The sequence below is a fragment of the Staurois parvus genome, unplaced genomic scaffold (genome assembly GCF_062004578.1).
Source record: "Staurois parvus isolate SC_StPar_1 unplaced genomic scaffold, SC_StPar_1.0 ptg000153l, whole genome shotgun sequence".
Classification (NCBI taxonomy): Eukaryota; Metazoa; Chordata; class Amphibia; order Anura; family Ranidae; genus Staurois; species Staurois parvus.
In genome coordinates this window covers 25,188,089-25,205,001 of record NW_028317949.1, presented here as the reverse complement: position 1 = coordinate 25,205,001, position 16,913 = coordinate 25,188,089, and the positions used below count along the sequence as shown (strand labels likewise).

General features: G+C 41.0%; 1 protein-coding gene across 1 annotated transcript in view; it reads left to right on the top strand.

Moving 5' to 3' along the window:
* Positions 1–1,079: 1,079 nt before the first annotated feature.
* The window catches only part of KDSR (3-ketodihydrosphingosine reductase), a 49,863-nt gene continuing 34,029 nt past the window's right edge, over positions 1,080–16,913 (top strand). The window contains exons 1-5 of the mRNA XM_089674873.1: positions 1,080–1,660; positions 3,864–3,953; positions 10,938–10,994; positions 13,732–13,797; positions 15,808–15,903. Of these exons, the coding sequence (XP_089530999.1) occupies positions 1,553–1,660; positions 3,864–3,953; positions 10,938–10,994; positions 13,732–13,797; positions 15,808–15,903 (417 nt within the window). The 5' untranslated portion in view covers positions 1,080–1,552. The remainder of the gene's footprint in view (positions 1,661–3,863; positions 3,954–10,937; positions 10,995–13,731; positions 13,798–15,807; positions 15,904–16,913) is intronic.

Genomic DNA, 16,913 nt, shown 5'->3' with positions numbered 1-16,913 from the left:
GTTCTGTGTACTGTGGGAGACTAGATATAGTGAAGGCCGGGTCCTGGGTTTAGTAACACTTTACTTCTGCTTTATGATCTAGTGCTCATTCACACCATTGTGCAGAGATGCCAGTTTTTCTGCACCCATTCTGCAAGGGCACCATGAAATCAATTGCTCTCTAAATGCCCCTGTTCACACCACCACATTGGTATCACATGCAGATTTTTTCTATGCAGGAATCTGCAACGTGTGTAAAACTAATTGCAGCACATATGAAAATGGATGTCTCTGCAAGTGAAATCTGTTGGCCAGTTTCAATCAGTTTTTTTGCACATATAGGGGTAGATTCACTAAACATGGAGCACTCAGAATCTGCTGCAGCTGTGCATGGTAGCCAATCAGCTTCTAACTTCAGCTTGTTCAATTAATTTGGCAATAAAACCTGGAAGCTGATTGGTTCCTATGCAGCAGTGAGCCTGATTTTATACTCTTCAGCTTTAATAAATAAATCCTATGGTGTGAAGCAGGCCTTACTGGAGTCCAGGGCCTCTGGGGTTCAGCAAATTGACAGCTTCCAACAGGAGCAATGCTGGAGGCAATTTACAGCACACACACCTTTTGGTAGCATAATTATTAATGTGGCATGAATGTTAAACAACATTATTTTTTATCAAGCAGATATGGGTAAAGTTCCACTCAGAGGCGGACTGGCCATTTGGAAACTCGGGCACCGCTGAGGGCCCGGGGTCAGTATTGGGCCCCATGAGATGCCCCTTGTACCTTTTTTATGGGCTTTTTTGAGTTTGGGCAAGGACACAGGGGCCCCATGATCCCCTATTGCCCGGGGGCCCCATGAGTTGTCAGTCCGCCCCTGGTTCCACTTTACCATCAGTTATATTTAGCGGAGGTTTGTTCTTGAAAAGGTTTCCAAACCTGCAGATAGATCGTGTGAAACGCCTGAAGAAATGATAACGGCATTCTTGAATTCTGACACTAGATGGCAGCATAACATCTCCCGGGCGCCAGAACCCACAGCGAGCCCTCTTGACTGTAGAGAAAGTGAAATGTAAACAGGAAGAGCAGCGCAGGGGGAGGGGCGTGCGGAGGACCCAGCTTGGGAGAGGTGCATGCTGTCACATAGACGAGCCCGGCTCTGTCAGCGAACTGCCACTTCTGCCTGCAGTCCCATGTTATGAAGGAGCTGTTGGTTGTGATTTCCTCCTGCTGTCCTGAGTGTTGGTCACACGTGCTCCTGGCATCCTCTTCCCTGTTTCTCTATCACGTGCTGACTGTTCTGTCCCTCCACATTGTCTCCTTCCAGTTGTTCAGTAACATATCCATGTGTGTGTCTGTCTGTGTCCTGCTGCTCTTTAGTCTCCCCTCCAAACCTGTCTTACTTGCCTTTCCTCTGGCACTCTCTACCCTATTCAGTCATCCACTGAACTCCTTCCCAGGGCATCTGTTGGCAGTCAGCCTTCCTTGTGTACTTCCCCTCATACTGTGACTGAGCCCCTATTTCCCCCTGTGTGCCTTCCCTTTCTTCAGGCTGGACATCCTCACGCAATCCGTCATGCTGCTGCTGGCCGCTGCCTTCCTAGTGGCGTTTGTGCTGCTGCTGTACATGGTGTCTCCGCTCATCAGTCCAAACCCCCTAAAACTGTCCGGTGCCCATATAGTGGTGAGTCAAGTCCGACCTTTAACATTTGTCATTTTGTGTTTGTAGGTTGTGCTGTTATTGTACGTACAGTACAGGAAAAGGAACTTGTCTGCGTGGACCAGGGGTCTCTAAACGGTTTGGTGTCCTTCAGGGGGGGTCCGACTGTGGACGTTGGAAGTAGAAAATGCCCTGGCATCACTGGGAGTAAGCAATGCCCCATCATCGGTGATGGTCAGAGGAATTTTGTCCCATTATTGGTGTCACTGGTAGGAACTGTGCCCCGTTATTGGTGTCATTAGATGGGAAGAATCATGCCGCATTATTGATGTCACTGGTAGGAGCTGCGCCCCGTGATTGGTGTCATTGGATGGGAAGAATCATGCCGCATTATTGATGTCACTGGTAGGAGCTGCGCCCCGTGATTGGTGTCATTGGATGGGAAGAATCATGCCGCATTATTGATGTCACTGGTAGGAGCTGTGCCCCGTGATTGGTGTCATTGGATGGGAAGAATCATGCCGCATTATTGATGTCACTGGTAGGAGCTGCGCCCCGTGATTGGTGTCATTGGATGGGAAGAATCATGCCGCATTATTGATGTCACTGGTAGGAGCTGTGCCCCGTGATTGGTGTCATTGGATGGGAAGAATCATGCCGCATTATTGATGTCACTGGTAGGAACTGTGCCCCGTTATTTCAGTACTTTCTAAGTCACAAGCGTAGACCAAGTTTGCAAATCCAAAGTTTGCTTGAAGTATACTATTTAATTCCAGGAATGGACTGGCAAATGTTTGCTTACCTATACACTAGCAGTTTGTCATCTTGAAAGTAGGCCCCTTGTGAAGCAACACACTTTTCTAGACAGCTGTACCAGTGCTGGAAACATTTCTGGAATGCTGCATAGTATCTTTGTCACTCTGTGCTGGAAGTCTGGAATGTCATCAAATACTCCTGGTCAGACTTGGCTGAGATGTGCAGATGTTTTCTTCATTTTTCTGTGAAATAGAAACTGGTGCAGGTGGCACAAATAAACCTGAAATAGGTTCTAAAGTGATATATAAAAAATATTTACCTGCTCGGTGCAGTGGTTTGCACAGAGCACCACGATCTTCTTGGGTGCCCCACTGGTGCTCTGGGCCCCTGCCTCCTGCCAAGTGCCCCAGAGCAAGCAGCTTTCTATGGGGGCACCCAAGCAGGTTCACTCCTGAGTCGTTGCTCTGCTTGTCCATTCACACACAGCCATTGCTTGGCCCCGCCCCCTCTCTCCTCAGCTCACTGGCTGTGATTGCCATTGACTACCACTGCTGTCTCAGCCAATGAGGGAGAGTTCCCAGAGAGCCGAAGCTCTTGTGCACATCGCTGGACTGCAATGGGGCTCAAGTATTACCCTAGATTAACACGTAGGTGTTTTTCAGAAACTCAGTACAGATTATTTAACATGATTTCCTATGGGACATGTTCACATCTCCGCATATTCACCCAGTGCATTGTTTGGAAAGGGTCAGGGACTTTTTTTGAATGCAAAACGTGTTTGTGTTTTTATTGACTTCAATGGGAACGCAGCAGAAAAACATGTATTGCGGGTTTTTTTGCCATGTGTTTGATGCGTGTTGCATTTAAAATCTGCCTAGCAACAAGAAAAATAAAGAAAAATGCATTAAAAACACAATGCAAAAACTCCTCAAACGCAACCTGCATAGGTGTGAACCTAGACTTAGGGGGACAGAGGAGGATGCTGCACACAGAAGGTTTTTTTTTTACCATCAAGCATAGAATGCATGAAGGTAAAGAACCTTGAGCCTGTTTAGTTATCGTGGTGTTTGCTACTCCTGACCATTTTTTTGCACAGGAAGCTTAAAATGATATTTAAAATACTATTACTGTATGTTATGGGGTAAAAAAAATCTGGTAATGTCAGCTACCCTACTTGTGTTTGTATGCATGGTATTTAGCAACATTTTGGAATAGCTTCATCTAAAGCTGGATAACCAATTCAGTTTTGAGGTGCCTACATCTTAGCCTGACTAGCTTTTTAAGCCATTCCATCTTTGATGAATTGCTGGTGAACCTGGTTTACATTGCAGAATGTCAACATGTAGAGGCTGGATATGAAGGGTAGGAATTAAGTTCATTTGTTTGGTTATTTGTGCAACACTCACACCAGAGCAAATGGTAGAAAGTCTTACTAATAGATTTTTAACTAATATTTTTTTTTTTTTTCTAGGTGACTGGTGGTTCCAGCGGTATTGGAAAATGTATTGCCATTGAATGCTTTAAACAGGGAGCTTTTATTACTTTGGTAGCACGTGATGAGGTAAAATAAATGCCATTGTTTCAGATATGCAATTGGTCAGGTTTCTGCATGAATTTTTTTATTTCATATTCCTAACACATAATGCTAAAATCAGACTCAACCAGGCGCAGACTGACCATAGGGCACACCGGGCATTTGCCCAGTGGGCCGAGGCTGCCGGGCTGCAGAAGAGCAGCCTGTTCATGAGCAGGCCGCACAGCACGAGGTAAGTGGCGACTGTGGCCTGGACAGGGCTAACTCAGACCGCAGCCGCTGCTCAGCTCCTGCTGTGTGGCTATGCCCAAAGCAGGGCTGACAGGAGGAGCGTTAGTGACAGCTCCAGTGACAGGCAGGAAGCGCCGCCGAGGACACACAGGCACCTCGCTGGCCGCTGCACACAGTCACACTGAAGGGACAACGCCAGCCTCTAGCCTTCATCTGCCAGCACTCTGTTACAGCTCAGTGCTGGACTGGGCCTGTCTCTGAATGTATAGGGGGGCACTGTGATTAGATCTCTAGGGGCACTAAAAAGTAAGGGGGCACTGTAATCAATACAGTGCCCCTTTACAGTGCAGTCCCTTTTTTATTTCACAGTGCTCCTTTACATTACAGTGCGGGGGGACCGACCCCGTGAATATTCCATCACCAACTGCTCCGCAAACCCCCTTGCATCCGCCATATATTAAGGTGTGTCTAAAACCAAAATGTTTCTTAATTTTGGATAGAGCGTGAAACTGAACGTGTTGAAACCGGTTTTAACTGTTTGAGGGGTAAGTTTTCCAATGGGAGAAAACTGTACAGGTGAAAGCTGTCAGTGACTGTTGCCTCACTTTTGTATTGTTTCTGAGACCGTTACAGAAGGGAAATATCAATTAGACACAAACCACAAAAAAGTGACATTTTAAAGTGTCTATTGTCAAAATGTAAAATCGTATGTTCCACTTTTAATGTCAATTACTTTTAATCTACGTCTATCAATCTGAATAATTTTGCTGGTTAAAAAAAGCTTTGAAAAAATCCCACACATGTATGTCCTAGAATTCTGTGAAATATATGTAAAAGAAAAATGTGTGAAAAGACCCTCAAAACAGCGCTCTCAACCTACAACTATACCAAAATATAAATGTCATAACAAAGATTAAATAAAATTATTATTATTATTATTACTACGAGTTTATATAGCGCCAAAGGGTTTGCTCAGCGCTGTACAATAGGGGGGACAATACATGGCACAGTACAACAACAACAAACAACGTACGAGGGGTAAGAGGGCCCTACTCTTACGAGCTTACAATCTAGGAGATAAAATAAATTAAACTGCCACCAAATAAAGTGCAGCTATGTGCCAAAAAACATGTATCTGTGTATATCAAACCTATATACAATCCAACATAAAGTCCATATTAAATATATGATCTTTCTTCAATGAAGATATGGAATCTTTCTGAAAAAAAATATTCCTCCACAAAAACGTGAATATTTCAGTGCTCAACACCCCTTCAAAGTGCAAACTCACCAGATACTGGTGATAAGCCAGCATATCTTTCAAATATCAATGAATGTGGAAAAATCGGCAACATATCGATAATACTCATTCATCAGATGATCTCAATACTCTCCATCATGGCAAGTATAAGCCACATGTGAATAGATAGAAAACACTCGCCATAGCATAATAACGTTTAAATGTTTGTTAATCAAAATTCCCCTTTTTTAAAATCGCACTCACATTGTGTAAATAAATATAAAGCCTTTTGTATATAAAAGCCGTTTCCAGCCTGCAGCACATATATGCGGTATACCCTGTGAATATGCACTGCTGTTGGCCAGATGACTTCACAGCCTTATATTGCAGGAAACGCAAAGTTATACTGGCCCTGCGGTTATTAACCTCCTTAGCGATTTTCCCGAGTGTAACTCGGGGTAAAATTTAAGTACCAAGAGCGGTAACCCCGAGCTACACTTGGGCTTACCATGCGGCGTTCTCCGTGGGTCCCTGCAGCACTTACCTTGTCCTTCGCTCCCGTGGTGTGTCCCCTGCAGCGTCCCCGGCCATCTCCTCCGGCCGATGCCGGCATCCGGCTTCTGTGTTCCGGTCCCTGTGACCTCAGGACGTACGGGCGCCGGAACCGGCGGGAAATTTGAAATTTTTAAAAATGTCATTTTTGCTGTCATTGCGGTTTCAATGCATTTCACATATATTTTGTCCCTACTGCTTTGTCCTGCGCCCTGCCTGCATTTTGACTGTTCTTTCTGCCTGGAAACTTAGAAAAGTCCATGGCGTCCAAAAAGCGTCCCTTTTACGTCAAAAGCGGATTTAGAACAGCGATAGTAAATCAGAACCACTTGCAGAATTGAGTGATGATTTGTGGGGAAATTCGTCATCAGACACTGAAAACGATTTTGCGACTTTGCTCAGCGTTGTGCGAATTTGCCTCTGTATTTCAAATTTCAGTGTTTTTGGTTTGATTATATTACTGAATTAAATTTATTATTATTATATTATTATTATTTTTTATTATTATTTATTAAATTATAATTTATGATTTCGTCTTTCAAGTTTTATCATATGCGGAATGTTTACTAGACTCTTGTTCGGACAGATTTCAGTGAGTTATTCCTAAAAATTACAGCCTACAATAAAAAACTACATATTTCCATGCAAAAAAATGTACCGCTTTCAGCACAAAAAATCGGAATCATACCGCCGAGGAGGTTAATGCTTTTCAGTTACCTTAACACTAAGCACTCTTTGAGTGCTGATATGTTTACTGCTGCAGTTGGCATGATCCCCAATAAAAACACACTGCCTCATGGTCCAGCTTCCAATGCCATCCCTATGTTTAACTTAGATGCCAAGGTCTTATCTGCTCGCTTAAACACAGGCAACAGAAATTTGATCAGTAAAGATTGGGTTGGCATTGTTTTTAAAAGGCAGGCAGGGAACTATATCCGCATTTTGCACCTTATCCATATCTCCAAGAAAAGACCCTGTCCATCATTCTTATTAGCTTTAGATAGTAAAGTCTTTGATTCTATACTGCCGTACATAACCACTTGATGCACAAACAAGTTCTGACACTTTTAGTTAGATTTTTTTTTTTTTGTGCATATTTTTTATTTGTTATATAACATATTTGTGCAGCAGTTTATCTAGCACAGATTTTCAGGAAAACATGCACTTGGAATGAATTTTGGTGCACACAAATATAACTACACAATTTTTTTTTGGTAAAATATAAAATATCTTTTACATGTTATCATTTTAGCGTTAAACAGGAGGTCTGATGCTAAAATTCTTGCTCACTCTTGACATTCATGATAACTTGTGTATGTGCTGTGCTCACCTTTTACATATATGTTCAGAACCTATATGTAAATTTGCATTACCTTGTGAGTGGGGGGGGGGGGGGCTTTGGGAGACAGACGTGCTTAAACATTTTTTTTTTTTTAACTTTGAATTATTATTCAACATTCCTTGCGATGGCATGGGCGGTAATCTCTCCTCTGCCCTCAAAAGCATCTGATCAAACTTACATCAGTTTGATCAGATTTCTCACAAGCTGGTAACCGCTTTTAAACTGCAAACTGGAACTGACGCAATCTTCATTGCTTCTAGTTTCATGCACGATATACACTATCGGGGAATGGATTTTCCTCCTTCTCCATGGTAAGTTGGCCCAACTGCCTACATCAAGCCCAGGCTCCGCAGTGGTATGGGAGAACCCAGCAAAGGCGATGGGGAGAGGAAGAGATACTCCCACCCCCTGTAAAAGCGATCGGTTGTCTGTAGCTGCTTGGATCACTGTTACAGAAAAGAGAATCGCTGGCTGAAAATTGGCCATGATCCTGATACAGCCACTTAAACCTGAGGACATATGGGTACGTGGTTAACATTCCTGTGGGAGCACTGGGGACTTGGTCCTTGCTTTAGAAAATGGGTAGGATCACTCTTTGATGAACAAAGGGCTTACATCATCTAGGCTCTCTCCCCCTACCTTCAGATCGAGAGGGGCAAAATAGGGATGCCCCCTGTCCCTGCACCTCTTCACTTTAACTGTCCAGCCTTTATTATAAGCAATAGGACAGGACTCACATGTAAAAGACTTGGAAATAGCAGGTTTTAATCATAACATTTGTCTTTTTGCAAATTCTATACTCCTTTATTTTTGACCAATCTTCTTCTTTTTTATTTTTTTCCCCTCTCCTGAATCTAATCTCAGTCTTGGATACATTTTAGAGCTTTTCAGGCTTATGCAATGATAAATGCATGCCCCAAGAACGATCAACCCACCTTCGTACCTGATTTGGTCATTTACAATTGCTTGCCATATATCTGGTTCTAGGTTACCCCTTCTACAATACCCTGTACATGGCAAATTATTCCTCTCCAAGACTGCTTACCCAGTTCATGGAATCTTGGGAAAAATACTGAATTTCATGCCTAGACCACATAGTGGTTACCAAAATTTGCCTCCTACCAAGTTTTGTTGCATCAATTTCAAGTTCTACCTATCAAAATTCCTTACTACATGATGCTCATCCTCCACAGACCGCTCCTCTCCTCTATCTGGGGAATTCCGGACTTCGAATAAGACAACAAATCTTATTTGCACCTATGCATCGGGGGAGGGCTTCTTGGTACCTCATATAGTGCACTAGTATACCACAGCACAAATCGCCCAACTATCAACATATTGCCTGTTAGCAGGTCCACCACTCTTCTCCATGGAAGCAAAACCCAAATGGCAAACCCAGTTGTCCATCAATCGCTACAAACCTATCTAAGTGTAAAATATTCAGGCAAATTGCTGTGTGATGTATGCATTATTAGCCTCTCAAATTCAGAATCCCATGTTTTCACACAGTTTGTTAGCTTCACCTCATTACATAGCTCATGTGTAGCCTGGCCTCAGATCTTTCGGTACCTACAAAAGATTGAGCACCCCCAAAATCCAACTGCCAGAGGAATTATATCAACAGTATATAATTTAATAATTATAATTTCAAAGTCGGTGCTGTCCAACCTCTACAATATATGGAGTGCTGGGAAAAGACTTAGGTGAATCCATAGACCTGGGGGGCATATCTGGTATACCACTTCCTACTGCTGTATGAATGCCTCAGCTATAGAATCTATAAGCTACTTGCGTGTTGGTACATAGTCCCACAACAGCTGGCAAAATGTACTGTCTTAAGTTTTTCAGGGGCTGCCAGACCCTCTTCCACGTATGGTGGACCTGTCCTTGCACTAGGAGATTTTGGAGTGGTACATCAGATGTCTACACTCACTAAAGGAAATACTCTGACAGATTCTAAGGAAGCCATACAAAATTTGAAGCCAAAGCACTGTACAAATATTCAGTTTTCGACTTCTTGCTTTCCTTTTTTAGAGTGGCAAAACACGTTGCCAAAGCTTGATTGTCCTTCATCCAATTGATATTTTGACTGGATCTAGATCCCCTGGATTGAACCTTTTAGTTAGGGAACTTTGACAACTTGGTTTTATTCATCTGATTTCTTCACTGAGCTATTCTGTCTGGTTAAGAGCAATTTATGTCCATCCATTGTTAACCTACTCCTATCTTTGTTCCTTTCTTCTACTTCTTTTTATTACTTACCCCTCTAGTTGACCATTGTAGCACAATTTAATGGATTTTCCATTGAATAGTAATGTGCACATAGATTATGGGCATGGCACTTTTGTTTCTAGACGACCATTCTATTGCACTTTTGACTGTATTTGCCTTGACTGAAATTGTGCTTGCTGTCATGTATGCTTACAAATCCTTGAATAAAAATGTATTGAAACTGAATATGTACTGCCCTCTAAACAACAAAGGTGCTGAGGGAAGGGTTTTCAATAGTCAGTATAGGAATCATTTAACTGTCTCATATACTACCTGTAATATAAAAAAAAAGTTTATTATTCTTGACATCTGCAATCTGTAGATTGGCAGCCAGCTGTGACTGGTGCTGCAGTCTCTGGGGGGATATGAGTTTCCTATTGGGATGCAAGACCAGTGACATGTCATTCTGGCCTAGGCAAGCCGAATCGCTTCTGGGAGATGTGCGGGGCTGCCATTCATTCTGAATGGCACCCCACACATTTCAGCTTGCAGCACGATCGCAGGAGCGGGAATCGCATGGTCAAATACCACAGTTTTCCTGTAGCTGCATTTTTGAAAATGTTGGTTTTTTTGTTTTTTTTTTTTGTGTTCAGATCAGTGTAGAGGGGATCTTGCAGGGGGAAAGTAGTACTATCCTTGTGTTAGAGGTAACGTGACCCCCACCCAATCAATATACACCATTACATTGCAACATGGCCAACACAGCTGTAAATAATTATTGTACATCTAAAGCCGGGTACATGTGCACCAAAAATTTACCAGTTCAGCACGAACTGGATACATTTCAGTACAGGTATACCCCTATCTGTTGAACAGAAGCTGCTAGTTAGACTGGCTTCTGTCAAATGGTGCTAGAAAATGAGCATTCAATTGGCACACACAGACAATGGCTGCAGCACTGTTTCTTTCTTTTTTTTTTTTTTGTAGGGGGGGGGGGAATTAATTAAAAGAAACTTGGTGTATACCCTTCCTAAGTAGTGTCTCTTATGTTTTACAACTTCTCTATCCTCCTCTCTCCAATGCAGTTGGGTGTCTTCCCTCCTGATCTTGGCAGAGGAATATTGATTGATTGATTTTGCTTGATATATCCAGTGTAAAATGAAAACAGATTTGTTTTACTTACTTGACTTTTACTAGTATAATTGAAATCTATATCTATACTGGTGTGTTTATGGAGCATTGCTTCAGTCCAGACAGGTCAACTGTAACGTGAAAAATAGACGTATATGCATGCTGTTGGACTTCAACCTGTATTAACAAATATGTTTATTGAACTGTACTGACCTCTAGTCTGTCAACTAAATATCTGCTTTGGAACATATAGCCATGTCTGGCTGAGCCTTTGTGCATATTGATTGTCATGTTTTTCTTGCAGAGCAAACTACTTCAAGCCAAAAAAGAAATTGAAAAGTATGCTATAAATGACAAACAGGTAAGGACATGAAGAAATTATACTTTTTTTTTTTTTTTGAGTATTTTGACACTGAAAGACACTACTCAGAATATGAGACACTTCTCAGAATATGAGAGGGATAACTAAATATATTTTAAATATTGCTCTGCTTCAGATGGGCTGTGGCAAGTTTAATCACTTGCCATCCAGCTGCTTTACTCAATGGGCAGATGGTTCATTCCTGCAGGTGAGCGGATGTAATAAAATGTTGTCCCACTTATGCGCACACCTACTAGCATGCGCAGTGGTAATCCCTGTGATCTCTTCGTCCTTCCAATTATTTTTTGTTTTTATTATATTCTTCCGTCATTTTCTTAAAATGTGACAAAAATGTGATCTTCAAAAGACATACTGTGCCACTAATACTTGAAGGGCCTACTTTGCAAAATGTGGTAATTTTTTTGGGGTGTTTCTTCTGTCCTGGCAATTCAGGGCCTCAAGCAGTGTAATGGGTATCCAGGAAATCGGATGCCTTATTTATGGTCTGACTTATGGATTTTGATGGTCCCTTTATTTGCATCTATACAGTGCAAGTCTCACACGTGTGGTATTCCCATAGTAGGGAGGAGTAGAATGTGTTTTGGGGTGTAATTGTAAGAATGCCCGTGCTGTGTACAAAGAAATATTTATTTTACTTAATTTTCCAAAGAATTGTGGCATGATTCATACCTTGACATATCTTTCCAAAAATAGGTCATTTTGGGTGTGTACTGTCCTGGCATTTTAAATTTCAAATATACAGTATATGCAATTGTTTGTAGACACCAGCTTTTACACAATCTGAATATTTCACACTTTGTTTTTGTCTTTGTTTTTTTTCTAGTGGGGGGGAAAAAAAACAGTGCACAGTGGCAATTACAGCAGAACTAGATTTCATTTGAGCACCACAAACTGCTTTGAATATTAAAAATTAATTCAGTAGTCTTTTCAAAATCCCTTCCATCCATGCTTTATTTTGTTGAGAAATCACTTTGAAAAATGCCCCCTAGCATTTCTGGCTATGGCCATCTTGAGTAAGGACAGGTGATTCATGTAGCATTTTTCCTGGGATCAATCTGCCCTTATCTCAGGCATGCAGACAAGAGGGTGTGCCTAGCTGAGAAAACACTTCCTGAAGACTCCTGAGATGTATTGCCTAATTTTCCCATGACTGAAAACCAGGAAGTAACTGAAGAATTGTAAAATATAAAAAAAAAAAGTTTAAAACAAGTAAATAATATTTTCCTAGCTCACTACTAATGCTAGCAGTAGTATTAATAATGGTTACTGGTGATTGAGAGAGTGACGTTCTGCTGCAAGTACCACCAAAAGAGAATGGTGTTATTTGGGGTTTTGTTTTAGTTTTTTCCAGTGCTAAAAACTGCAAAAATGGCCTTCAAGTGGTTAATTACACTCTGACTCGTCCAGCCAAACTTTTTGATTAACCCTTTCACTGCCAGATCTGTGTGGTGGTTGTGTTTTTTTTTTTTGTTTTTTTTTTTCACATGTTAAAATGCACATTTTGGGACTAAAAACTTGTTAAAACCGCCAAAAAAATAGGAAACTATCAACATTCAACATTGTCTGCTTTTAGAAAAGATCTATTTGTTTATTTGGTCACAAGATTGTAGCATGACCAGTTATCAAATGCAAAAATGTAGTAAAAAATGTTAGTGCAGACAAGCAATATTTTACCCAATTTTGGTAAATTATTAAAGTGGAACTTTACCATATCAACTTGATAAAAAAAAGTTACCAAAATGAATGTGTGTAAATTGCCTCAGCACTATTTTTTTTTTTTTTCTTCCTGCTGGAGGCTGCCATTTTGCTGAAGCCCAGAGTCCTGACCTGCATTAAATCTTTAAGTTGCCAGCAGATCGGCCTCTACAAAATCAGCACAGTGCCTAAAAAATAGAGCAACTGAGCATGTGCAATAAAGGGTGAGAGTCTATTACTCGATTTCAAACAGTATAGGCACTTCATTTTTAATGTGTTACATAGCTATATCTACCGGGAATTTGGGGGGGGGGGGAGTTGAGAAGGGCTGGTGAACTGCAACATGATATGCCTTTTAAAGCAGAACTTCACTCTCTCAATAAGCATTGACTTAATTCTTATGCTGCTAGCATTAGTAAATGGATAGGAAAATATATAATTTACTTGATTTCTTCAGTTACTTCTTGGTTTCCATGCCTAGTCAAATGTCATACATCGCAGGAGTCTTCAGTAGAGAGGGGGCTTTCTCAGCTAAGCATATCCACTCCTGCTTGCATTCCTGAGCTTAAGGGCAAGAGCATTCCAGGAAGTAAATGCTACATGAATCATCAGCCCTTACTCAAGATGGCCATGGTCAGAAATGCTTTGGAGTGTTTCAAAGTGATTTCTCAACAAAATAAAGCATGGATGGGTGGGTGTGTTTGCTTTGAATATTAAAAATTAATTAAATAGTATTTTTAGTTTGTGGTGCTCAGGTGGTGTAGTTCCACTTTAAATATGGCTGTGACCCTATCCTAATTTTTCAACTTTGCCAATGTTTATGGACAAATAGCCTCCTATGTTAATAGGAAATCTTGAGGTTTACATATTTGTGGTAAAAACCCACTTCTACTTTAATATGAGCAGCTACAGTAGAAAAAATACTGAGTAATGCATGTATTCTCCCAGGATTATATTCATTAAGGGAAGAAGCGCTTTTTAACACAGTGATGTTTTTTATGCTTTTCTTTTTTTCTACTAGGTAGTATTGTGCATCTCAGTTGATGTATCCAAAGAATATAGACAAGTAGAAAATGTCATAAAACAGGTAAGATGTCAAGCTCATCTAATTATGCTCAGTTTGACTTGACAGTTTAAAGTGGTTTCCTTGGTAAATGGCATGTCATTCCTACAATATAGTGACTATACCATCTGAAGTGGGGTTTAAAAAGACTTCAGTAGGCCAATTTTTCTAATCCGCCTTAGTCACTACTTCTACCTTCAGTTATGGCTTTGTTTTTGTTTTCTATTTTTAATGTATATTTAATGCCTATGGTCACAAAGATTTTAAATGTACACTGTGCGCAATTAGGCAAGTTGTATTTTTGAGGATTAATTTCATTATTGAACAACTACAGTGCAAAATGTTCATGAACTTCAAACCTGAATATTTAAGAAAGTGAGTTGGGTTTTGGCTTTCTTAGAGGAATATCTATCTGTACACAATTATTGAGCAAATATAGGTGTGCAGAATTACTATGCAACTAAATGGAAAACCTTTTCTCATCTTGTTTTTTGTTTTTTCATCTCTTAAAGTGAGTAATAAACCAACTAAATTTACAAATAAACCTTTCTGACCGAAAAAAAAAAAAAAATTGGTGCCCAATATAGTCACTCTTTTCAATAAGTCATGAGCCTTCCATTCATGGAGTCGTCAGTTTCTTGATCTGTTGATCAAGTTTGTGCTACAGCATCAGCTTCCCAGACACTGTTCAGAGAGATGTACTGTTTTCCTTCACTGTAAATCTCCCATTTAAGGGCCCACAAGTTCAGTAGGGTTTAGGTCAGAAGAGAAAGTGGGGGAGTATGTAATTTATTCTTTCATCTTTAAGGCCTTTACTTGCCAGCCACGCAGTGGAGTACTTGATGCATACAATGGAGCATTGTCCTGCATAACTATCCTGGTCTTTTTTGAAAGATGCAGACTCTTCCCCCTGTACCACTGCTTGAAGAAAGTTTCTTAAAATCAACTCTCCAAAACTACTGCCAGTTTTGGATTCCATCTTCAACCTGAAAAGGTCCACCTAGCTCATCTTTAATACCAGGTCTCCACCGTCCACCTTGCTGGCATCTGAGTCAAAGTGGAGCTCTGCCTGTTACTGATCCAGCCACAGGCTCATACATCTGGTCCGTCAAGAGTCACTCTCATCTCATCCATCGGTCCATAAAACCTTTGCAAAATCTGTCTTCAAATATTTCTTGGCTCATTCTTGACATTTCAACTTATGTGTCTTGTTCAGTGGTGGTCAGGTTAGCTTTCCTCACCTTGGCCATGTCTCTGAGCAGTGAACACCTTTTTACTTCTGGGCACTCCAGGTAGGTTGCAGTTCTGGAATATAACAGCACTGGAGGATAATGGGTTCCTGGTAGCTTCATGTTTTTTTTTTTTGTTTTTTTTCTCTCTCAAGTTTCTTGCGACCCTGACTATTTGCAACAAAACTTTGATGGTTCTGCGATCATGCTCCAATATCTTAGTCTTTCAGAGGGATGTAGCACTCTCGAAATTGCTTTTTACAATTTTTGACTTTTTAGAGTCGGTTAAATCTTTGTCGTTTTTTTTTGTTTTTTTTTTTTTGTAGCCATTTTGCCTGAGGAAAACTGCCTAATTATGCAAAACTTGATATAGGGTGAGATTCACGTTTATACAGCTTGGAGTTTGAAAATATGCATTAAAATGACTTGGTCAAACTCCCTTGTCTAATTGTGCACACAGTGCATTCCTCTTTAACTGAAAATGATTTAAATCCCTTTTGTTGCACCAAATACATTTTCAGATGCAGAAATCACCTAAAAAACAGTGGTGACATCATTGCTGTGCTGGACATAGCCTGTGTGTGTGGGACCCTGGAGAGTAGCTTCACCCACTAATTCAACTTGTAAAGTCCCAAACTGCCATAGTTGCTCATCATAGCACAGTAATCCATATTCACACATTACAGGCTGCCTGCAGAACACTACAGGGGTCTGGTATAAGACCAGAAATTTTTGTTTTTTTCCTGCTGCATTACATAATATAATAATAATCATCATAATCAAGTTAATTGTTATGTTTTTTTAGGCTCAAGAAAAACTAGGACCTGTTGATATGTTGGTGAATTGTGCTGGTATGGCAATTGCTGGACGATTTGAAGAGATAGAAATCGGTCAATTTATTGTAAGTAGTATGTGGTGTGCTGTTGTGTTGTTGTTGTTTGTTTGGCTTATGATTACTGGAAGCCTCATAACGTGCTTTTTTTATATAAATTAATGCCATGCAATTTTTTTTTTATTTTTTTTTTATTATTATTATTATTGTAACGTGTGTTAAGAAAACACTTGTGAGCAATGTGGGGAAGGGTTTTGTCAGTTTCTATGGTGATCCGTGCTCCCAGTGGAGATTCATGCTCTATTGGTCCTGGTGAGCATTGACACTGTCTGAAAATGGTGGCGAAATCCAAAGTAAGAAGTCAGAGTAAATCTGATGGGGACAAGTGTTCTTCTGATAACTGTAAAGCTGGGATCTGCTGAATTTGGATCAGTGTGTGGTTGTCCCTGTTTGAATCGATCGGTGGATCATTTTCTATAGAATGGATAAGCTGGAAACCTTTTCTCGATCAGTGGCTGCAGCCACTGACCAGTGTATTTGGACTGCAGCAGGGGGTGGGATTCCTCCATCCGTCTCATTTGTGTGGATGGAGGAAGCGGTTACTAATTGTGTATAGCCAACTTAAAACAGAACTAAAGGCACAAATGCTTATTTTTTGCTCCAATGGTCCAACACCTGTGAGGTTCCTTGCTGGCATCTTCTCCCTGGCTTCTTCCAGACAGGGCAGCATGGGGCAATCCTATTTAATTGTAATGGCACTTATCCAGTTTTGGTCAGCCCACCCACAATGTACTGCGAATGGGCGGCAGCAGCAGGACCAGTGACATATAACCATATGTCACTTCACTCTTCTGGGTTTAGAGCACGGATCGCTGTAGGAGATGCATGTCAGCAGGTCTCAGCCAGTGATTTTTGGCTGGGATTCTGCTGATCTGAGTAAAAGCAGTGCATTTGCACCCACACATTAGACACCTTTTTAACCCTTTGATCGCCCTGCCACCCTGCCAGTGCCATTAGTACAGTATTTTTCACTGATCAGTGTATTGGTGCCACTAGCGCTGATCAGTCATTACTAGTAT